Source organism: Ostrea edulis, chromosome 6 (genome assembly GCF_947568905.1).
Source record: "Ostrea edulis chromosome 6, xbOstEdul1.1, whole genome shotgun sequence".
NCBI lineage: Eukaryota > Metazoa > Mollusca > Bivalvia > Ostreida > Ostreidae > Ostrea > Ostrea edulis.
This window is the reverse complement of record NC_079169.1, coordinates 62,419,908-62,444,619: the sequence shown is the minus strand read 5'-3', so window position 1 is coordinate 62,444,619 and position 24,712 is coordinate 62,419,908. Positions and strand designations below refer to the sequence as shown.

At 33.7% G+C, this 24,712-nt stretch overlaps 1 protein-coding gene across 1 annotated transcript in view; it reads left to right on the top strand.

The window, feature by feature from the left end:
- The window catches only part of LOC125682922 (tyrosine-protein phosphatase non-receptor type 5-like), a 41,697-nt gene extending 16,994 nt beyond the window's left edge, over window positions 1-24,703 (top strand). Inside the window, exons 3-15 of the mRNA XM_048923490.2 lie at window positions 1,583-1,687; window positions 2,060-2,227; window positions 5,000-5,098; window positions 5,304-5,554; window positions 9,199-9,285; window positions 9,393-9,492; window positions 9,671-9,749; window positions 9,882-9,958; window positions 16,284-16,421; window positions 16,739-16,861; window positions 19,108-19,274; window positions 20,589-20,702; window positions 20,949-24,703. Coding sequence (XP_048779447.1) covers window positions 1,583-1,687; window positions 2,060-2,227; window positions 5,000-5,098; window positions 5,304-5,554; window positions 9,199-9,285; window positions 9,393-9,492; window positions 9,671-9,749; window positions 9,882-9,958; window positions 16,284-16,421; window positions 16,739-16,861; window positions 19,108-19,274; window positions 20,589-20,702; window positions 20,949-21,057 — 1,617 coding nt within the window. The 3' untranslated portion in view covers window positions 21,058-24,703. The remainder of the gene's footprint in view (window positions 1-1,582; window positions 1,688-2,059; window positions 2,228-4,999; window positions 5,099-5,303; window positions 5,555-9,198; window positions 9,286-9,392; window positions 9,493-9,670; window positions 9,750-9,881; window positions 9,959-16,283; window positions 16,422-16,738; window positions 16,862-19,107; window positions 19,275-20,588; window positions 20,703-20,948) is intronic.
- The last annotated feature ends 9 nt before the right edge of the window (window positions 24,704-24,712 follow it).

The following is a 24,712-nucleotide window of genomic DNA, read 5'->3' as shown; positions in this document are numbered from 1 at the left end:
TATTCTGATCATAATTTACCTCATTGGCAGTTATTCTGATCATAATTTACCTCATTGGCAGTTATTCTGGTATCATAATTTACCTCATTGGCAGCTATTCTGATCATAATTTACCTCATTGGCAGTTATTCTGATATCATAATTTACCTCATTGGCAGCTATTCTGATCATAATTTACCTCATTGGCAGTTATTCTGATCATAATTTACCTCATTGGCAGTTATTCTGATCATAATTTACCTCATTGGCAGTTATTCTGATCATAATTTATATCTACATAAGAAAGAGAAGTGTTGGTGTGTTTACTGTGTACATGCGCAGCTTCACACATACTGTATATACAGGAATATATGTTCACCCGTTTTATTTTTGCCCTCTTCTGAGTGGGTGAATATCTGGGCGAAACTGTTTTATTTTTTTATCTCTCTTTTAACACAACTGTGTCAAGGCAAATTTAAAAATGGGACAAAGCCATTTCAGATTGTAGAAGCTAGAGTGGATAAAACCCTTTAAACAGTATTTTCTTTCAAATGGCAAAATGTTGCCATTATGTCAAGCTGTTTGACCATATGCATCGACCATTTTCAATCTCAAAATATGTGAAGAATCATGTCTCAGTGATGCTTATAAGTGATGCTTATGTATGAAAGTAATTTTGGTCAATATATTTGGCCCATGAGTTGATATTTTTGACAATTTTCCATTGAAATGTTAACCAACTTTGTGATTTTACATATTCAGAAATAGGAATTAGTTTTGGTAAAATAACTTTAATAAGTGTTTGTTTGACAGTATTACTGCAGTTTTAGAAAAATCAAAGAAGTAATTAAAATTTAATGCCAGAAATGGTTGTTGTCCTTTGAGATAAACTACCAGCTAGCTAGACTATATCCCATTTCAAAATTCTTGGCAAGTGAGCTACAAGTTAAACAGATATATAGATTATAAACACAGGGACTTATGAATTACATTTACAGATGAAACATATTCAAGTTGTAGTGCTGTAAGGTGAGGGATTTGTATAGTTTTACAAGAACCATATTGATTTGGGATCAAAAGGTCAAGGTCACGACGGGACTGCATAGAAAAAACTTGTAGACACTCATTGCTCATTACAAGGGAATATGCATCTCCTTGCTGAAATTTTGTTTTGTTTTTTCAAATTATGAACCTTGGAGTTATGTTAAAATTTTACATGATATATGAATACAAGGGGGAAATTCTTTTGAAATATTTGCTGCAAAACAGCAAGGCTATGCATACTGTTACATTGATATTGAAGCATCTGTATGCTGTTTGGATTGAAGTTCAGTTTTAATAGTCATGACCCTGTGGGGCTAGGTATGGGCCATAATATGTGGTCAAAATTATTTTGGGCAATATTAAAAGAGGGCAATTTTTTTTTGAAAATCATCTGAAGAACAGAATCAAGGTGACTTAGGTGAACATTGTGGCCCATGGGCCTCTTGTTATTCGTTCTTGCGAAACTTACTAAAATTCACTTGATGTAAAACAAACTATTTTATCCAATTTCACTTGATACAGCTGCACAACCTATGTTCATTTTTGTTTTGATTTGCAGTGCCTTGGTGCTCCTCTTCAAAATCTCAATAAAACTGCTCTGAAGGAAGCATTTGCCAGCTATTTGAAGTTGCCTGTGGGGAATGTCTGCATAGATAAAATATTGGTAAATTAAAAACTTTGTTCTGTGATTAATAAATTGTTCTGTAAGAAGGAATGCTGGTACTGAAATGTCAGATACCTTATTATTCATGTAATCAGTTGTGTGTTGTGAAAGCATAATCATGACCAAATAGGCAAACCAGATAACCAATCAATGTACAGAATCTCTGTAATAAACTTGTTTTTCTGTAGTCCCAAGTTTCTGTAAATAGCCAAATGACAGTATGTAGTAAAATAAAATATTATTTTGCATATTGTAGATGTATTTTTCTACTAATAACACTGTTTTTCTTGTTGGTGAAACATACGTAGATTTGCTTTTTATTTCATTAATTCCACCTCCGTATTAGTTCAACATTTATATGCTATTCTTCAGATTCGCAAGAACATGGTGGAGTTATACTTTGTGAAGAGTGGTCACCCTGTGGATTTCTTCGATGTGGATAAGGACTTAATACCGGTCGGTGATATCCAACATCCAGATCTTATAGAGTATCTGCAGAAGAGAATCCCTTCTATGAACATTACCATTGAAACAAGTCAGGTTAGTAAATATTTTAATTTCAGATAGTTGCTATAGTACAAGATATGTAGGTAAAATTTTGGCAGTTAGCCTTGTTGATTATTGTTAAGATGGGCTGTATGATATGAGTAACAGGTGCTTTTAACTATGAGTGGTGAAAAAATTCCAAAAAATAAAATTTATCACCAATAGAATTACTCCATGATAAAAATACAGAGGACTTAATGCTTTGTTTCCTTAAAATAAGATTGTGTTGAGAGAATTGTATATTCAGTGTGGTGGATACTAAAAACCTTTTGTTGTGGAAATTTGTAAATAGTTATTACAGACTTTAATATCTGTGTCATTGTTCCCCTTGTATCCATCATTGTAGCTCGATCTTCAATCCCTTGTATCCATGTCAATCATTGTAGCTCTATCTTCAAGTTTGTTTTAAAGTTTAATCCAGTGATAAAAACTGAAATTCTGAAAAACTTGTCAATGAAATTTATATATTTCATATTTATGATAGGTTTACATTATGAAAAAAAACACCCTATGATGTAGATCTTTTCCTGAGACACATATATGCTGTATTGGTATCTAGATAATAAATTTAGAGGTCCTAAACAGTTTCTTTTTGTTTTGATTCAAAACTTGAATATAATCACTATTAGATAGAGATATCTGTTAGTGAAACACAGAAAGATCATAGAAATAATGATGATTAGGATTACTAAAGAAGATAGTAAATGACCTGAATAAACAAGAAGTCCATTGTGATTAACACACATTGATCAATTCTGTCCATCAGCATTAGGTAGTGCAGTCATCAAATGAGGGGACCTTACATCATTAGTTTCTAACCATCAATGGTGAAAACAATTAAAACATGTCCAATTGGTAGTGGCCTACATTAGCTTGATGTACAAAGTCTAAAATGATCAATGATACATATTCCTTTCCATTTCCTGGAAGCAGACAAGAAGCAGTTAATTTCTGTATATCTAAATTAACAAGTGGTTGATTCCAAATTTATCAAGTCTTCTCTAATTGATTCTTTAATGTACAGATAAATAATAAGAAAACAGTGATTTCATGTAAAGATTTTCAAAATTTTCTGCCATTTTTCAATCACTCTTGCAATGTACCCATGCTATATTTTGAACACAGGTACATATATGTATGTACTTCACTATTTGTGAAAAGAAGAAATACTGCAACAAAGAATTATTTCTAGATATTTTCAAAAGTGACATTTCTTTAGAAAGATATTCTTGATGTATTGTTATGCAATCTTTGATAGCATTTTATCTGGATTAATTGATAAGAATCTGATGAATATTTTTATAAAGCACCGCAGTGTGTTTGCTGTCAAGTGTGATGCTTCTCCATATGAGGTTTTTCAATACAAGAGTTGTAGAAAAAAAAATTCAAGGACCATAAGAATGATGTAACTAAATTTGTATATGCATCAGGCATCACTATTTCATAACAAAGAAATTGAATATGACGGAAGTTAATAAAGTTTTCATTGTCTCATGTTTCTACTCACCATTATATGGACTTTACTATTCTGCCTATTTGTCCATAGTCCTGCAATCATTTACTTTAGTGACTAGATTTATATTTCTGCATGTTATGGTTATTTAAGAGACATACAAGCTGATGAATGCTGATTTGATGAAGGTGAGAATTGTGGTTTTACAGGCTGATTCACTTCTAAAAAGTAATAGTTGTGGTCATGTGATTATAGCACTAAGAAAAGCAGCAAAGTTTACAATAACCATTTGTGTGCATACTTCATTCTAATAGTGTTCCACCATTATTACTGATTCAATGCAAAATTAGCAGCACATACAATACAATTGTCATCACCAATTATTGGCAGCCTTGCTGTCTTGATAGACTGAGCTTTAAATTATTGAGACTTTGTTCCCAATATTTCACTTGTGCAAGTTTTGATGCATGGTTCGTCAAATGAATGTTAAACTATGAGAATTAATGCTTTTAATAAGCATATTATTGAAATGGATTTTACTTCATATAACTTAATACATTGTACATAATACCTTGAGATTATCAAGAAATATTTAAGTTGGTAATAATAATTATTATTCCGAATATCCCAGATGATATAACAGGGTTGGGAAGTCTTACATTAAAAAATATGGAACTACTGAATGCAACATTATATATGATGAAATTACATTTAAATGAAGGGGATCAATTAGATACTAGGTTGGTTGCACTTTATATCACAATTTATACTAATGCTGAATTTAAAATACAGTCAAACCTTGTTATCTTGAACTCAGTGAGACCAAGAAAAAACTTTGAGCTATCTCAGGATTCAAGATATCGAGAGTAAAATACTTAAAGAATAAGTGGTTAGGACTTCTGAATCACTTTGACGTATCCATGGTATTGGAGATATCGGTGTTTGAGATACTGAAGTTCAACTGTACATATATATAATACATGTACATTTTCTAATGGGCACATACATATTATAAAGGATTTTCAAAGAAAGTTTTAGATGATATAGCTACTACATCAGATATTCTCTGAGGATTTTGATTCCTGAAGAAATATTATTTTGCCTCTTATCACTTGAACCATATCTAAAATATTGAAAAATAATAGATACTGAAGTGAAACACTGGTGCTTTTATGCAAAAGATGTTCATGGCCTTTGCACTGTAAAGGTCATGACATTGAATAGTAATACTTCCTCTTTATTATTTAATGCACTTGAGCTACTTTGTCATGTTGCTCCTCATGTTTAGACTGATAATCTGTTTCTGTTTATAGAGACCTTTGCTAACATCAGCCAAGTTTTGGACGGAAAGTTACTTCCCCTATGTGGCAGCTGCATGCAGTGTCTGTTTATTCCTGGTCATGGCAGTCATGGTAAATTCTAACTACATATATCATTTGAGTGTAAAAATTGTCAAGTACTACAAAATTTAACTGAAATTTGTCGGTAAACAATAGCTGTTTGGAAGAGTACTTGTGGATTTCCTTCATCCACTTATGTTACTATTGAATAAACAATGTCTTCAACTTGAAGGTAAGTCTTTACTGTTGAGAAATAAATGTGAAATTTTGTCAATAGATTTTCTGTTGCTGCCGGAAAAAAAGTAAAAATGAGGGAATTGAGGAGGAAAAGGAGGAATACACTGAGCCTCAACAAGTCTTTTACCCAGCTCTAAAGCCCCAGCAGATTTTCTACCCTTCCATCAAACCTGATGTGAAACACCCAGTAATGATACAACCAGAAGGAAACCCAGTGTTTGTCACCAAGGGATGTGTGGCTCCTGTACAAACCCAAGCCAAGAAAATCAAAGCCAAAGGCCTCTTAGAACGGTAAATGTATTTTCACATCAGTTTTGTAGAGATTTAGGAAAAATACAAATTATTTGCATATATTACATGTGTGTACAGGTTACTTTTAGCAACTTGAACACAGATATGTCAGATATCTTGGATATGTTGATATGAGGTGGGGATCCTGTCTGTATAATTTACAGTATAGGTAATTTAAACCACAGGCCACATCACTCACCTTAGCAGTTGCATTTTCCCATATAAAACAATAAGTACTAATTATCATCTTATATTTTTATATTATCTTCCTGACTGTATTTACCGGTACAATATAAGTGATATAAACCAGAGACTTACAGGCCACATTGCTCACCTTAGCAGTTGCATTTTCCCATGTAAAACAATAAATACTACTTATCGTCTTATATTTTTATATTTTCTTCCCGACTGTATTTACCGGTACAATATAAGTGATTTAGACCGGAGACTTACAGGCCACATCACTCACCTTAGCAATTGCATTTTCCCATGTAATACTATAAATCCCCATCATCATCCTACCCATGCTGTGGGTATTATTGTGTACAAAAATAATTTTGATTTAATCTACACTAAATTAATTTGACAAATTTTACCATTGTGGTTTTAAAAAAGATTTTCAAAGGATTTTCCTAAACATTCCTTTGTACATATTGAAACCCTTCTTATGGCCCCATGGGGAAGGGCATTATGGTGGGAAGAAACTTGTGTTTCTTGAGAAGATCATACACTGCCCACCATAAATAAGTATAAGTTACATGTACTTGCGCATAAAAAAGGGGCTACGTCATAGATACAAATCTTTCAATGCAAAATAAATAACTTTTGCATATAAATAGATGGCGTTAGGCTTTTAACATTGTATATCCTTATTTTTTTTTAAAATACATGATTTTCTGAATTTTTGGATTTTTTAAAAAAGGGATGTTATGTATACCTTAACTTGCTGTTGTCACGATCTGAACACACCTGTTCAGATACGATTACATTTGTTCTGACAAGATTGTCGCTATCAAGATCACGATGGGACCTTGATCTTATATGATTATCACAGTCCAGATTCCCGATTTGGGACGATCACGTATGTGCAGATTCGTATACATTAATCACGAATCGATGTGCTATGTTACGTTAGGATCCGATTGTGATCGCAATGTCTTTCATGATCAAGATCGAAGATGATCACTGTTTGAGTTACGATTGGACCCCGACGGTTATCTATACAGCCCAATTGACCATTGACTTCAATTTGTTTAACATCTAGAAAGTGAACAACACAACCCACAACCACTAAAAATGGCGGAAGTTGAGGTTGATGACGATGTGGCATTTGCAGCATTACTGTATGCTTATATAATAACTATCAGAACAGATCATGGGACATTGCAACGCATCACAACAAAGCGTGATGTTTGCCTTGTAAAAGATTGACAGGGATCATCACGATTTGGGAACACGATAAGATGCGATATGTTGCGCTTTGTTACGATGCAATACAATCTGATGCAATTATAATGACTGAAAATCAGTCCTGTTGTATGTAGAAAATTTTTTGACAGTCCAAAAATTTTCTACGATTGACACATTTGTCATGACTGATCTCAAGATCTTATAAGTTTTGATAGGATCACCACATTCAGTCCATGATGAAGACAACGATTTCAATTGTGTCGTAAATGATGATAGTGTGAACATAGCATAAAACGTATTACTGTGTACATTTGATGTTACTTTTATAAGACCCTTTGATTTTTCAACTGAAATAAATCAATATCACAATTTAACAGACTATGCCCATGAATGTCCATTATTGTTTCACATATATTATACCCTTAACTGATTTTTTTACTATAATAAATTGAAAGTTATACACAGTAAATTCAGCTCTATTTCATTATATTGAATATACATTTCATGATAAAATGTGTAAAAAGCTTATGTGTATACTAATATTTATGGTGGATAGACTAGTGTATGTTTATTTCTATATAATTTGATTTAGACTCCAAGCAAATTTCATTGATAAAAAAGTACACTTGAGCTTTCAGCTCAAGAAGAGAAAAACCTCAGGTATCTCCAAGATGGCAATCTCTAATACTCTGGTTATCTTGAAGTTCATCCCATTTAACTATATTTTCCTGGTTTATTTTCAAATTAGGTCAATTTTCCAATCTGTGAAAGGTAAATGCTGGCCAGGTGGTTCCTTTCATGACAATGTTTACCCCCTGCATCTAGAAGGTGGCTGAATTTGAAACCTTTCAGACAACTCGTCATCTTTCGCAGGTGTTAGATGTGCAATGGTGTGATATGTTAATCAAACTCATGCAAATGATTCACACATTGATGACGTACTTGACAGCTGTGGTATGATATTCTGATGCTGTATATTGAATTTTGAATACAATGCATGTGGGTTTTTGTTTTAGGTCAAGGTGCTTTGTCTGCTAAAGTTAGGGTACAATTATGTTAATATTATGATGCCTGTCTAAATTGTGATATGAATTTTTTTTATTAAATGCTTAACATTTTGTAAGTGTTTAGGTGACCGTATGGGTAACTCGATATGGATGGAATCATGGTCCTGATTTTTCTCTATATAACTTAAATCACATTTTCTACAATTCACTTGAACTTTTGATCTCTCAAAGTTCTTGATCTCTCCAAGTGAAATTTCGGCCCTGTGAGACATATTTCATTGTTTTCTTGATATCGCAAAGTGGTGGTAGCTTGTGCATGTCATCAATGAAATGTATAATTATTATGCCTCTCTTTAAATAAAAGGGGGAATATTGTTTTGCACCTGTTTGTTTGTCAGTCAGTGTGTAGACCAAGTATTGTCCACTCAATAACTGAAGAACTCTTTGCTTGACAGACATCAAACTGGTACATTTTAATGAGTAGATGACCCCTTTTGATTTTGAGGTCACATGGTCAAAGGTCGGGATCAATCCACACCGGATATAGGAAGATATTGTCTGCTCAATATCTTGAAAGCCCCTTCCTTAACAGACATCAAACTTGGTATACTGGTATATTTTAAGGAGTAGATGAACCCTCTTTATTTTGGGTTAAAATTTTGAAAGTCAAGGTTCAATCTGGACATAGTAATATATTGTCTTCTCTATATTTTGATAATCATTTGCTTGATTGACAACAAACTTGGTATAGGACTAGATGACCCCTATTAATTTTGATAACCAAGGGTCAATCCACCCTGGGCATAGGAAGATGTCTGCTCGATGTCTTGAATTGTTTTGGCACTACTATCAATTAAATGATACACATACATGTATGATACATGAGTATAATCCTTTTTAAACACACTGCTAGTATATGACAGATTTTAAACTTATTCAAAACAAAAGTATGTTAGACCTTAGCTTTGGATGTATTGAACTTTTGGATATCTGTTTTTTGCAAGTCACAAAGATTTTGATATACCAAGATGTAGCCGTAAATAAAAATTATATGTAGAGAAGGCTTCATCAGTTAATTTTGATAAACAAAATTTAAGAAATTATAGAATTATGCATTCATCTTTTGCTGTTATCAGAATGAAGAAGGGTAATATTAAGTTTGTAGTGATTATCTAGGATATCTAGGTTGTAATTTTGCGTAACTTTTTGCTCTGATTTGACCTGTAGACGAGGATCAAGTGCTTCACTGAAGATAGATCTCAAAACAGCTTCCCAAGAAAAGAATCGATGGGAAGGAACTCCTCCCAAAGAAGGGTAAATTTCCTTCATTTTAGTCCACTCTGTGAAAAAATAGTTGACATTTTGCTTTAAGAGTATAACTTGTGCCTTTGTATTTCATGATTGCTTGTATTGTTTTGAAGTACTGCACTTGAGTATTTACTGACTGCTGGAAACAGACTAAGTCGCAGAGATCTACGAAATGCTGTCAAAAACAGTAGGGCTCTGTATGAAGAATTTTGGGTATGTATTCCTTCACAGCCTTGATTTGATGTGTGAGAGATGTTCTAGGTCCACATAGTTCATGGCTGTTTAGTATGATTTTGAAAGGGAAGATACATGGTTTATCAAACAAGATGAAATATCATTTGCCTTTGTATGTTAGTATTCATTAAAGAATAATGTAATGAGGTCATTCTAGGAAATTCCAATGAATCACCCAGAGAAGGTTTATGTCGCAGGATCGGGAATGAAGAACAGATATCGGACCATTATACCCAGTAAATCCTAATATTCTATCTGTCTGCAGTTATCTCTGTATTACTCTTTGATTGATTACCCGTGAATTAGCATGAACAGAAATAACAATTTATCAATAAAACTTGATTATTCTCGATTATTCTCGTTTGAAGATGAACACAGCAGAGTGATCCTCCCTGACAGTGAGTGGGATCCCTTGTCATCATACATCAATGCTAATTATATCAAGGTGAGACCTCAATTTTAAAAAATTCAATAGGTTACAGAAGGCCCTGTACACAACTTGGATTTTCACACATAATTTTCACATTTTCTAAAAACCCATTATCTCAAGAAAAGATCAATGTCTAGTGTTAAAAAATTATTACCCCCCCCCCCCCCCTTTTGAAAAAAGGGGAGCATATATTGGTTTTTACCTGTTGGTCAGTAGACGAAGTAGTGTCTGCTCAATATATTGAAAAGCCTTTGCTTGATAAACATCAAACTTGGTATATTAAGGGTTTTAACTACATGGGACATATGGAAATATTGTCTGCTTAATATTTTGAGAGCTCTTTGCTTGATAGATCTCAAACTTGATACACTGGTACCATCCAAAAAGTAGATTACACCTATTCATTTTGAGGTCAAAAGTCAGGGTCAAACTACTCCAGACATAAGAAATTATTGTCTGCAAGCTTAAGAACCCTATGCTTAACTGACATTAAACTTTATACACTTGTAGTCCCTAAATAGTAGATGAGTACTATTAATTTTGAGGTAACAAAATCGAAGGTCGGGAGTCTAACTACTCATGACATACAAAGATATTGTCCATCCATTATCTTGAGAATTCATCGCTTGATAGACATCAAATTTGGTTGTCTGGTGCCCCCATAAGGAGTAGGTGGCCCCAGTTGATTTTGAGGTCAAAGGTTAGCAACAAAGTACTCTGAACATATGAAAATATTGTCTGCTCAATATTTTGAAAACCCTTTGCTTGATAGACATTAAACTAATTGGTATACATGTAAACCCTAAGGAGTAGATGATTTTCAGATCATAAGGTCAAAGGTCAGAAGTCAAACTTTTCTGCGCATAAGAAAATATTGTCCACTCAATATTCTGAGAAACTTTTGCTGAATTTTATCTATACTACTAAAGGAATAAATTCTTTGATTCTCTACCTAAACGGTAGCATTAGTTAATTCTCGGAGTGATCAGTATATTACAAATTACATGACCATATATATACGTTTTAGAATGATTAACTGACAAAGTCATATAATTAACAAATAATTAAAAACTGCATGTTATTTTCTTATTTCTGCTGTGAAATGGTATAAAACCCACAACTCTACAATGAAATACATTTTTCAAAAATCAAATTTATGATATTCCCTAAGAATCTTTGGAGTTCACCAATGGCCTACATTTTTGCAGTTACTCCCCTTACACCGGAAGTTGGGGGCGCGCTTACGATTGCGGTCCTAAGCTTCACATAAATAGTATTACAAATAGTGTATATTAATGCTTACATTACAAAATTCTTTATTATGCCGAGTTTTAACAGCATGTATTATATCTATGACACAAACAAGGTTTAATTCTTTGATTTTATGGAGAAAATTTTTTGAAATATGAATTTTGTCAAATTGTAGAGTTGGGGGAGGAGGAGGGGATGTTATAGGCGTATTTGACGTTATTTCTGTCCAAGTTATAATGCAATTGATATCGAGAATGTCATTAGTAATCTATTTCAAAAACAACAGACACCTAGAATTAAAGCACAATGAAAGCATGTGATATAATCAGGCACGTTGCATCGTTAAAAGGGGGGGAGGGGGGGGGGGGCTGACTTCATAATATTGCTCTAAAATTCTCGACAAGTGAATTTTTTAAAAATACAAAATACCATTCACAATGTTGGTTTTTTTTTTAGGTCACCTGAATTCATTCAGGTGACCTATTGCTATCTGTTTTTGTCCGTCGTCGTTCGTCGTGCGTTAACATTTGAACATTTTCAGCTTCTTCTCTGAAACCCCTTAACCAATTTCAACCAATTTTGGCATATAGCATCTGTGGGTGGAGGGGAACAAAAATTGTGAAATTCGTGGTCCCTGCCCCCCTGGGGCCTGAGGGGTGGGGCAAAAACCATCAAAATGAGTGTAATTTTAAAAAATCTTCTTCTTTACTCCTGGACATCAAGAAGCCAAACTGTGGGCATAATTATAATGAGCGTTGAGCCCTCTACCAAAATTGTGAAATTCATGGCCCCTGGGGCAGGGGTTCTTGTGTTAGGGTGGGGCTCTATTGGTCATATAGTGAAAATGTAGAAATTCTTTGAAAATCTTCTTCTCTGTCTCTGGGTATTAAGTAGACAAACTAATAGCATGGTAATGATGAGCAAGGATGCCTCTTTAAAAATTGTGAAATTCATGGCCACTGGATCAGGGGTTCTGGTGTGTTAGGGTGGGGCTCTATTGGTCATATAGTGAAAATGTAGAAATTCTTTGAAAATCTTCCTCTCTGTCTCTGGGTATTAAGTAGACAAACTAATAGCATGGTAATGATGAGCAAGGATGCCTCTTTAAAAATTGTGAAATTCATGGCCCCTGGATCAGGGGTTCTGGTGCTAGGGTGGGGCTCTATAAGTCATATAGTGAAAATGCATTATTTCTTTGAAAATCTTCTTCTCTGTCCTTGGGTATTAAGTAGACAAACCAATAGCATGGTTATGATGAGCAAGGATGCCTTTCAAAATTGTGAAATTCATGGCCCCTGGGTCAGGGGTTCTGGTATTAGGGTGGGGCCCTATTGATCATATAGTGAAAATGCATTTTATTTCTTTGAAAATCTTCTCCTCTGCTGCTGGGTATTAAGTAGACAAACTAATAGTATGATAATGATGATCAAGGATGCTTCTTTCAAAACTGAAATTTATGGCCCCTGGGTCAGGGGTTCTGGTGCAAAGGCGGGGCTGATTGATTATATAGTGAAAATGCAATATTTCTTTGAAAATCTTCTGTTTTTGTCCGTCGTCGTGCGTTAACATTTGAACATTTTCAGCTTCTTCTCTGAAACCCCTTAACCAATTTCAACCAATTTTGGCATTTAGCATCTGTGGGTGGAGGGGAACCAATATTGTGAAATTCGTGGTCCCTGCCCCCCTGGGGCCTGAGGGGTGGGGCAAAAACCATCAAAATGAGTGTAATTTTAAAAAATCTTCTTTACTCCTGGACATCAACAAGCCAAACTGTGGGCATAATTATAATGAGTGTTGAGCCCTCTACCAAAATTGTGAAATTCATGGCCCCTGGGGCAGGGGTTCTTGTGTTAGGGTAGGGCTCTATTGGTCATATAGTGAAAATGTAGAAATTCTTTGAAAATCTTCTTATATTGGTTTTATCTAAGGAGTAAATAACCCTTTTCTTTATGATGTCTCAGACCTAGGTTTTTTAAAAAGGATTATTGATTGAACATAAAAATGACACATGTACTTCATGACCACATAGCTATTCAATGTTTCTTCCATCCAAAAGTAAAATTCTTATATTTAAACACAAACCTAATTCAAACATTGAAAGGTTGTTACATGATACTCAGGTGACCTATAAGGCCCCTGGGCCTCTTGTTTAAAGAGGGGTTGGGGGTGTTGCAGCTTGTCTATAGATTGAACTTTGCACGTACTATGCATGTAATAGTAAAAGGGGACAGGCCCATTGTTGCTATGTGCATGATAATTGTTTTTGTGCTCATTTAAGTAATTAAAGTGCAAGTTGAATGATTTACACAAAATTTAACTTTCAAAAGATTGAATCACACGCACGATGCATCGTTTTAAAAAAGGGGGGGGGGGGTGACTTCATAATATTGCCTTACAATTCTTAACAAGTAATATTTATAAAAAAAACATGTTCTGTTTATTGCCACCTGGTGTACATCTAGCAACAAGCAGTTTTGTTATGTGAAATGATAAATTGATAATATACATGTATGTGTTGGTTGCACATGTGTTTTAGGCATATCTTATTGCATGTGTTTTGGTTGTCGAAAATTTTGATAAAAATAATAATGAAGATTTGCTAATATTATATACTAAAGATTTCTGATTCTGATATAAAGAAATTGAGAACTAGTTAATATTTACATACTTTCTTACATCATCACCATACACTGCTTGTGAGAAAACCACACTTGCAAGAGGCACATACTAGTAAATGTAATCAGTAACTAAACTATTATTGTTCAGTAATACTATTTTTAAGTCATTACACTTAATTCTTAGAAAAATTTGTAGACTTGCAATTGATTGCAATCAAAATTTGTAAAGTTTCCATTTATTCCTTACATGACACCGTCAAATGAGGACCGCAATACGCTGCGCCCCATTTGTAATCATGGGGAAATAACTTGCATAGCATTGTGAAAAATGTAGGCCATTCTCTAGGATATAATACATATAATGCAATATAATTTTGGTTCCCAGTCAAGATGTCATAATAATAATAATAATAATAATAATGTGCGGCATTTATATAGCGCATTATATAATTTGTAATTACTCTAAGTGCTTTAACAATGTAAAATGTAAAACATGATAAGATTAATCAGAGCATAAAATATAACATCCAAATAAAATAAAACAATTTAAACATTACGAGTTCATGCGACAAACCAGCCTTTACTTTAAAAAAGAATATGTTACAAAATATGGTTATAAGATTTCCTAAAAAAAATATGTTTTGAGGTTTGTCTTAAAACTTTTGACAGTGCCACACGAACGGATGTCTATCGGTAAACTGTTCCATAGTGTGGCAGCTGTTACATCAAACCTTCGATCTCCACAAGTCTTTGTATGAACACAGGGTTTTTCTAGCAATCGTGAATTGCATGAACGCAGAGATCGTTTTGGTTCATACACAGTGATGAGGTCGCTGATATAGCGTGTTATTTGTCATGTTATTTGGATTCCTATTGATTTTGACTGGCACAAAGTCTGTCTAGATTTATCAGTTGTCTGTCATTAAATATTGTTGTCATAAACTTCAGAACCCTTTGCCATCAAGCCATTAAGTTGTTGCCCCTGACTAGAGTAGATAACCCTTATTTTCTATTTTCACTATCGTTAAAGGCATTCTAAATTGTCTTTCAATATGGCCACACAAGGGGCACATATATTTCTAAAATATTTCTTATTTTCAGTGCAGTGTTGATTGTCTTACAGTGAAACTAGTGAAATTAAAATGGCAGAAAAAATAGAGCTTTACACAATGCTCCTTAAATGAAATTTAAGTATTGCATTAGGTCATCTTTCCATTCATTTGTCAGCACTTAGTATCTCCAGTATTACATGTATAATGACTTTGTATTCTGTATGTAAGTAGAGAATGAGAAGTACAAAGGAAGACACTTGTAAATTTTGAGGTCTGGGTGTTGAACTCCTTTATGCATTGTCTGGAGAGCAATGTGGACGTACTGCCCATCATACTGAAACTGAAACTGTTTTTATTTGATTTAATGCCTAATTTTACACAAAGTATTCAATGGCGTTGTACATGTATAATATAAAAAGCTGTAAAAGAATAAACAATACATCATATACATGCAAACACACTCTACATATACTAAACTAAAAACATGTACATTAAAACTGTCTAAACAAATGTGTTTTCAATTTGGCTTTAAAAGTATGTAAAGATTTGGACTGTCTTATTTCAGCCGGTAAACTGTTCCACAGTCTCGGACCAGTGGTTCCGAAACTTCTATTACTGAAAGTTTTACGCCTGTTAAAAGGAACATTGTAGCAACTCTCAAAAGATTGAGCGGAGCGCAACTTTTTATTTGGTACCTGTTTCGTTAAAAGTTCTGTTAAATACAATGGCGCTTCACCCACATGACAATTATACATGAAGGTCAATAATTTAAATGATATCCTAGAATCGATAGGTAACCCATGTAGGTCAATGAGAGCATCCCTAGAGCTGTCAAATTTCTTACGATTTAATACCAGTCTACAACTGAATGTGGTGCAGATGATGTGAATACACCTAGTTTTTAAAAGAAAAGTGTCTATAGTTGTGTAAAAATGTCTGTACTTATAAACTTTAATCGGATGAAGATGTCAAGGTTACTATACAGTATTATCTGTGATGTACGTCAAACTGGGGATTAAAAATACTGGTATCGTGTTAAATGACACGTAATAACTGAACATGCAAACAGGTTCATATTTCATGTGCTGGAAATAATCAATACAGTGATGCTACGTTACATGATACTGTTCATTGTAAAAATTAGTTCACGTTGTCTCTACCAGTATACAGTATAATGTATACAGTGTGAAATACAATCTATATGAGAAAAATGTATTGCATAATTCTTATGTGATGTATGTATATTAATTTCTTTAAATTTGCAGTATGGAAGAGGCTGGTGTAGTTTACTTGAAAAAAATTACAATGCAAATCTTCACATTTTTTAAGACTTTAAAAAAAAAGCTGTATATAAAGATTGATTAAATTCAAATTGTAGATAATGTTTACATACACTATGATTGTGACAATCTTTGACAGGGATATGAAGGAGAGGAGAAAGCATACATTGCAACACAAGGTCCTATGTCCCACACTATTGTGGACTTTTGGAGAATGGTGTGGATAGAAAAGTCTCCAATTATTGTAATGATCACCAAACTCAAGGAGAAAGCCAAAGTAGGTCAACAGTTCAATATTGTATCTAGCTGCAATAATGTAGCTCTCTCCGATTTTCTTTAATCTGACGTTTTTGGGAGAGAGAAAAATCGGAGAGGGCTACATTCTTGCAGCTATGTTGTATCAAGTAATAAATCATTTAAAGTCACATGTTATGTACGATTCAAGCAGTTCAATGATTTGTAATAATTATTGAAATAACAATTCTTCGGATATGATTAATAAAGTTACAGGAGAATTTGTAGTTGATACACTGTTGAGTGGCTGATCCTAAAAAAAGGTAATGCATACATATTGTATCCATACCTTATTGACAGACAAAATGTGAAAACTACCTACCGGAGGACAATGAAACTTGGTGTGCTTTTGGAGATATTGAAGTAAAAGTGGACAGAGTCCTCAACAAGCAGAGTTACATCTTAAGACACCTTTTACTGAGGGTAAGGAGCTTCATTTTTACAGTTCAATAATGCTAGACGAGTTCACCTTCAGAGACAAGGAGCATGTTTTGGTTTTTAGCTCTTCTGAGCCAAAGGCTCAAAGAGCTAATGCTATGGCCATTTGTGCGGTGTGCGTAAACTTTTTAGAAAAAGGGCTATAACTCAAGAACCCCTTGGCCAATTTTTTTCAAATTTGTTACAGGGTATTATTGGCCCAAGGGCTTTCATACATACTAAATAGAGGGATGTGACCCTTTAACAAGGGGAGATAATCAGGAAAATACAAACAAAAGTAGTGGTTGCTAAAAAATCTTCTTCTCAAGAACCACAGGGCAGATTATCACCAAACTTACACATAAGGATGAGGATATGTTGTAGATTAAAAATTGTTCAAGGCATTACCCTGGGGCAAAGGGCGTGGTCTCAAGGTCACTTCAAAGTTGACCTAAATTTAAAATTTTTTTAAATTCCTTAAATCTTAGATATTTTAGTCATTATAAGGACTAGGATCATCAAATTTTGACAGTTGATGCATCTTAGGACCTTGTGTCAAGTTGTCCCAAAAGTAGGTCACGGTGACCTACTTTTTGAATTTTGCAGGTATTTATTTTAAAATTAATTTTGATGCATATCTTGGACACTTTGAAGCCTATGATCATCAAAACTTGTCAATTGGTGGATCATGGGACCTTGAAATGCATCAACTGAAAAATAGGTCACCGTGACCTACTTTCTGAATTTTATGGCTTATCATTTATAGATATATTTTAAGTTGTTATTTCAAATACCGAGAGGTTTAGAATCATCAAATCTTGTAAGTTGATGCATCTTGAGGCCTTAAAACATATTTATAAAAAAGTAGGTCACAGTGACCTACTTTTTGAATTTTGCAGATATTCAAATTTCACATTTTCAATTTTAGATGCATATTTTGGGCACTGTAAAACCTAGGATCATCAAACTTTGTCAGTTGATGCGTCTTCAGTCTTCGGTTTGTGTCGACCAAAAAGTAGGTCACCGTGACCTACTTTTGGTATTTGACAGCTAAATTACTATATTTCAGACACTATTTGACCTACAATCATCAAACTTTGTCAGTTGATGCATCTTGAGTCTTCGGAGTGTATTGACCAAAAAGTAGGTCACTGTGACCTACTTTTGGCATTTGACAGTTATATTTATATATTTCAGTCACTAATTGACCTACAATCATCAAACTTTGACAGTTGATGCATCTTGAGTCAACGGAGTGTGTCGACCAAAAAGTAGGTCACCTTGACCTACTTTTGGAATTTGACGGCTATATTTATATATTTCAGATACTATTTGACCTACAGTCATCAAACTTTGTCAGTTGATGGGTCTTGCATGTTCGAAGGGTTTCGACCAAAAAGTAGGTCTACTTGACCTACTTTTGGAATTGGACACCTATATTTATATATTTCAGATACTATTTGACCTACAGTCATCAAACTTTGTCAGTTGATGCGTCTTGCATGTTCAAAGGGTGTTGACAAAAAGTAGGTCACCTTGACCTACTTTTGGAATTTGACGGCTATATTTATATATTTCAGATACTATTTGACCTACAGTCATCAAACTTTGTCAGTTGATGGGTCTTGCATGTTCGGAGTTCGCTGACCAAAAAGTAGGTCACCATGACCTACAATTGGAATTTGACAGCTATATTTCAATATTCAGATACTAATTGGCTTAAAATCATCAAACTTTGTCAGTTGATATTTCTTGGGTTCTCAAAATGTGTAAACCAAAAAGTAGGTCACATTGACCTACTTTTTTTGAACTCTTAGGATTTAACTAAAGATTTAGAATACTAAGAGGCTAAGAATAGAAATGGTGGGGTTGTACAATTTTTCAGAAGAGCGATTCTAGGCCCTTGGGCCTCTTGTTTCTTCTTTTTTGCGAGTCATTATACCTGATTATAATTTTCTTCTTGCATGTAAATACTATTGTAAAAGTGGATGATTGGTATTAATTGTGTTAACTATTATTGAGCTTGACTGTGAACTGTATGTTGTGGAGAAGGATTTATACTCTTTAGAATAGACTGTAAATAATAAGAATTAGACTTATTATTGGAAGATCAAAGAATAATCCTTTATTTATATATTTGAAAGTGGGCTTCAGCCATGATTATGAAAATAAAAATCATATACTTGTTAACTTGTTAATAAAACTTCTACAGAGTTGATTCTAAGATGAGGATAATTTTGTGATTTATGTAGAGTGAGGGAGAAGTCCAGCATGTACTACACTACTGGTATACAGCTTGGCCAGACCATAAACCAACCCAGTCTCCACATATGTTGTTACAGCTGATTCAGGAAGTGGAACTCCGACGGTATAGAGGGGACAGTGGCAGGGCAAGAGGCCCCGTCATTGTACACTGCAGGTACGTTATCCACCAGAGGGGACAGTGGCAGGGCAAGAGGCCCCGTCATTGTTCACTGCAGGTACATTATCCACCAGAGGGGACAGTGGCAGGGCAAGAGGCCCCGTCATTGTACACTGCAGGTACGTTATCCACCAGAGGGGACAGTGGCATATACATGTATATTATACCTTTCTTGCATGATAGTGAGGGAGATATGAAGATTTATTCACCTAAGAGAAATCATTTTCCTCGAGGGCAACGCCCAAGGGGAATATGATTTTTCTTGGGTGAATAAATCTTCATATCTCCCTCACTATCATGCAATAAATTGTTTATTATACTGAAACAAAGCAAGACTACAAAAATGCATTTGAAATTGGAGTCCGCTCATCTACATTATGTAGCTGAGATTGCCCTAATGGTAACACTGCACCATCAACGTATTAGAAGGTACAAACAACGAAATACAGCGAAATAATGCCCAGTTTTTGTATTTCCATTCTCCATGAATGCTGATTTACTTGCTTGTTTTTTTCTATCAACCAAAACCAGGCGATTTAACTGCATATTAGAGACCCGCATATTTTGTGCCTTGTGAACTATGAAAGAACGATGACTCAGACTTATTGTGATGTCACAACAAACTTCGTTTACCTTGACGTTAAATTTATGGAAAATGCACGAGGCTGCTCAGGGGCTGAAATATGATGGGGAGATATGATGTTTGAGAGGGAGATACGAAGTTTTATCATCCCTGGCATGTGACTGTCTAAACTAATCATATTACGCATTGCATAGAATTCTCATACTGAGGTATAATAATATGGAAAGTCAGAAAAATGTATCATTGAAATTCCAAACTGTCCTATCAAAGATTTAAGATGGCAACTCACATTTTGTTAATGATTTACTATCTGCAAATTAATTGATAATTTGCAAGAACATATACAGACTAGAAAACACATTTTCAAAGTAAAATATGAATCATGTTAAGGAATTGCACAAAATACAATATTATATCTTATTAATGCCACATGAAAAATCTCTAGACATTGATCTGGATAAATGTTTAACACAAACAATTGCCTCTGTCATGCATGATTTTCCAATATTTTACAAATGTACTAGATCTAACTAGCTGGAAAAGACAATAAATCTATGATTTTCATAATATTTAGGGAATTTTTTTTTATCGATTATGCTTTTACAAATATTTTTGATTTTTTATAACAGAAAATGAACCTGATGATACATGTATGTACATGTATTTTGTGTAGGAATATAGGCAATAGTTATGCAATCTTAAAATGAATTAATGTTCATCTACTTCAGTGCTGGCATTGGAAGGACAGGTTGTTTTATTGCTATCAGCACGGGTATGAGACAATTGAGAGAAGAGCATTCCGTGGATGTGCTGGGCGTGGTGTGTAACATGAGGAGTGATAGGTATTACTTTATTTCGTCAATTATTGGAAATAAGTTATAAGAGTCACTGTAACGTAACTCAAGAATTTAATATTTACATTTGAGGAGGTACACAGGAATTATCCTGTCGTAGACTCTTATCTGTACATGTCTAGGTCAGAACTTTGTAACGTAGACACAATTCCATGTAATGAAAATATTTCTAAATTTCTTTTGTGGTATAGTATGAATTTGACAACAATTTATTTCCCCCCCATTATTTTGCAGAGGTGGAATGATACAAACCCATGAACAATACGAATTCATTCATCAAGCTCTGTGTGAGTATGAAAAAGACTTGGCTGAGCCAGTCTCCAATTGCCAACCAACTCAGTGACGCCGATCTCTACTTATGTTCAGCACAATCCACTTGTCATGAATCTCTTGGTCCGAGGTAGACCCCCTCACACAAGAAGACTGCACTGGCAGTGAAGGCATCAGGAGCATGCTGGGAAACTGGCAAGAATGTTTGAATATATGGCAATATGTAGATGCTGTAATATTGAATGGTTGTATGTCCAAGGTTGAATGTGAAAATTACTGGTATGTTGTAATTTGAATGGAATTTTTGGTCCAATCTCTGTTATAAGAGGGGGAGAAAATTTAGTGTTTCGTTTACCATTATCCTGTTGTGACAGAGTTGCAGAAGGATATGGTAATTTCATACCTACTCTGTTGATGTGTGTACTTGTGTACAAGATTTAAACCACATCTCTTACTATATCTTATCAAACTTGCAGGAATAATACACTGTAGAGAGACAAGATGAAAAATTAAAGGTCCCTGGAACCCAAATTACATATTTTCTTGTGTACAAGATAAGAGCTTCATTTTGCATCCCAATTTTGTCAGACTTGCTGGAATATTGTACATTGCATTAAGACTGGTTCTTGATGGCTTTCAAGGTTACAGGTAAAGGTCAAGGTCATTATAAAAGTAATTTCAAAATTCTTAGTGCAAGATTTAAGTTCATTTCTTTGTCAAAGTTTCTCAAACTTTCAGGAAAGATTTGCATAAAGATCTGGATCCCTATTAGTTTTAAAGAAGAAATATAGAAGGTTAAGGTCACTGGTTGGGATAATCTTAAATTTTTGTGTTTTATATACATTATATATGTATATATATACGATTTCAGATGCACAGGTTAAGATGCTGTATTAACACACAGACTTTCAAGTGTACCTTAGATTTAAAATCTCAAGGTCGCTGAAATACAAATGAAAAAAAAATTCCTTGTGTTCTGATTTTGATAACACATGCAGGATTGCTATCTTACAATATGCCATGTGCAAGGGGATGCTCTGCTTTGCAGTCATAAATTTTTATGATTGTATATAAATATTTATGATTTATAAATAGTGTATATGTATTTGTAAAGTTATGCTGTAATAATTGTTAAATGTCTTTTAAATATTGATAAACTTTACTTATAAAGTGTTCTCTGCTTTACTAAGCTCAGTTGTTGTGCAATATTGTATATACATGTAAAAGAGAACTTACATATTTGTATGAGGGTCACAAATTTTGTTTAATTCATTCTGTTCATTGCAATTGTGATCATGCATACTATTGTCCCAATATTCATTGTAGCCATAAAGTATGTACATCTCTTATGCAATCCAAATTAAAACTTTTGAAAATTCTCACTATTTACTAGAAGTCGTCAAGCTGCGTAAAAGTTTCACTATATTTGAAAAGTTGATGAAGATTTAGCAAAATTTTGTTAGAGTTGCCTATCTCAAAGTGATTTCAATAACTTGCTTTGATATTAAACTGTCCATGTTTCAACTTTGAGCCAAAACTCTGTACAGTGTGAAAGTTAACAAGGCTTAAAAAGATAACCAAAGTTTAAGAATGTTAACCACTGGGGTATGGAAATTATATGTAATAACTGTATGTTACTGTTGTTATTATTGGTATATTTGTAATCATTTTCTTGTTATAATTAATCATATTCATCATATACGACAGCTATTAAAGGAAGAATTTGGTGAAGACATAATGTGATGTAGTTGGTTTTTTTTTTTTAATGTTTTGTAGATTTTATCAGGACATTGAACACTGCTTTACATTCTCAGTTGTTGTTGTTATATATGCTAGTTATATTTGTAATTTTTTAATTAACTGATTCAATAGGTCTTTATAACTATATATTGCCTGTATCAGTTTTAATTTTTTTCTTTTTTTAACTCAAGAGATCTCTCTAGTCATATTTTAAACCTATCTTGTCAATCTTATAAACACTATCAGAGTTACTGTGTTCAACTGTGTATTCTAGGGGGAAAAACAGCTGTAAGTTTCTACATTCATCAGTGTGTTATTTTGTCATGGTTAGGTATTTAGTGTTGTGTGTTGATGCATAACTGGTGATATGTAGTTTCAGCATGTTCTGCTGGGGATTGATATTTATTTATCAATGACATATGCTTTCATTTTTATATTGTTTGCACCCAAAATGATTGGGTGAATGTATCATCTTGCTTATTTCAGGATACTAAACACTCTCTTTGTTATTATGTCATACTGCAATTTTTTTCTACATGAAGTGTTTTAAGGTCTGTTTGTCTATCTACATGTCATAACTTTTGAAAAATATGCAAGACTTCAGATGTGAAAAATGGAAAGGTTATGTCGAAGTTCTGTTTCAATAAAACCGTCATATGTCGAGGTGAAAGCGATAGTTTTGGGCACAGTTTTTCACAGACACATCTCATTTCTGTAGTAAATTTAACCTTTTTTTTTACACTCCATACCAAGAAAGTTTAACTTTGGGGGTGGGAGATATATGGAAATCATCTAAGCATTTTCAGTCCATCTGTATGAGAGTCAGACCCTCTATCTCTCGGGGTGTTTGAGCCATAAATTTGTTGCAAACTTTCAATTTTTTAATATCCAGAGGGTATTTCACAAACCTGAACTGAATGGTACTTCTCAAACAGAGCTAAAGTCATTCAAAAATGGATTATTTGAGATATCAAAATGTCTGGGTGCACAAGGGAAATAACTATGAGTATGCAACCAAATCGACTTGAACTGATGCAGGCAGATCTCAATTTTAACCTACCTCAGTCAAAAAAAACTATGGCTATTCTTATATTGAACTGTAACAAACCATTAAATTCTCTCTCATATTTTTAATTTGGATTTGTTATTATTGAAATCCCTTTTTGACATTTATTCAAACATTTATTATGACTGTCTCAAATTTGGTACATATATATCACTAGAACTATCAATAATCATGTGCGTGTTGTTAAGATAGTATGTGTGTGTTGTTGAGATAGTATGTGTGTGTTGTTAAGATATTGTTTCGAGTTGATGTTACTGTTGGTATTTTTGTATGAGAATTACATGTACCGTATACTTGTAACACTATCTTTGATCAATTGTGAACAATTTTTTTTATACTCTTAATAGAACTGGAGAATATTGCAATGGTGTATTTGTAAAGATCATGTCACAACTACATGCAGTGAGGTATAATGTTCTATTTCTTGTTGTATTTTATAAAATGCTTTGTTTATTACACAAAAGTTATGTTCATGTTATTAGTACCACCGGGAATCAAGCATTGTATCAGGGCCTTCAGTTGTAAAGTTTCCATTGTAAGAGGCAGTCAGTTAATTTTTTTTTCAAATTCTTCATTTACAGTAAAGTTGTCTAATTAAATTACAAAAAAAAAAAGGATGCCAAAAATCACAATGAAATACATACCAATATTCAAAATTGTCTTCATTTCAGAATGTACATGTAGTTGTTACGGAAGTCATACATTAGATGAATACATTTTGGCATGTTCTAGGAACTGAACAATGCATTTCATACTTAGTATACAATTCATATATCTGTATAACCTTTGGCTTTATGAATGACAGGTTGAATGTGGAGACTCATTATCTGTGATATATTTGTGAGTAGAATGATAGTTTTATGTGTTTGTTATAAACTTATGCCTTTGTGCAATAAATATCTCTTTTTTTGTGTATGGACTT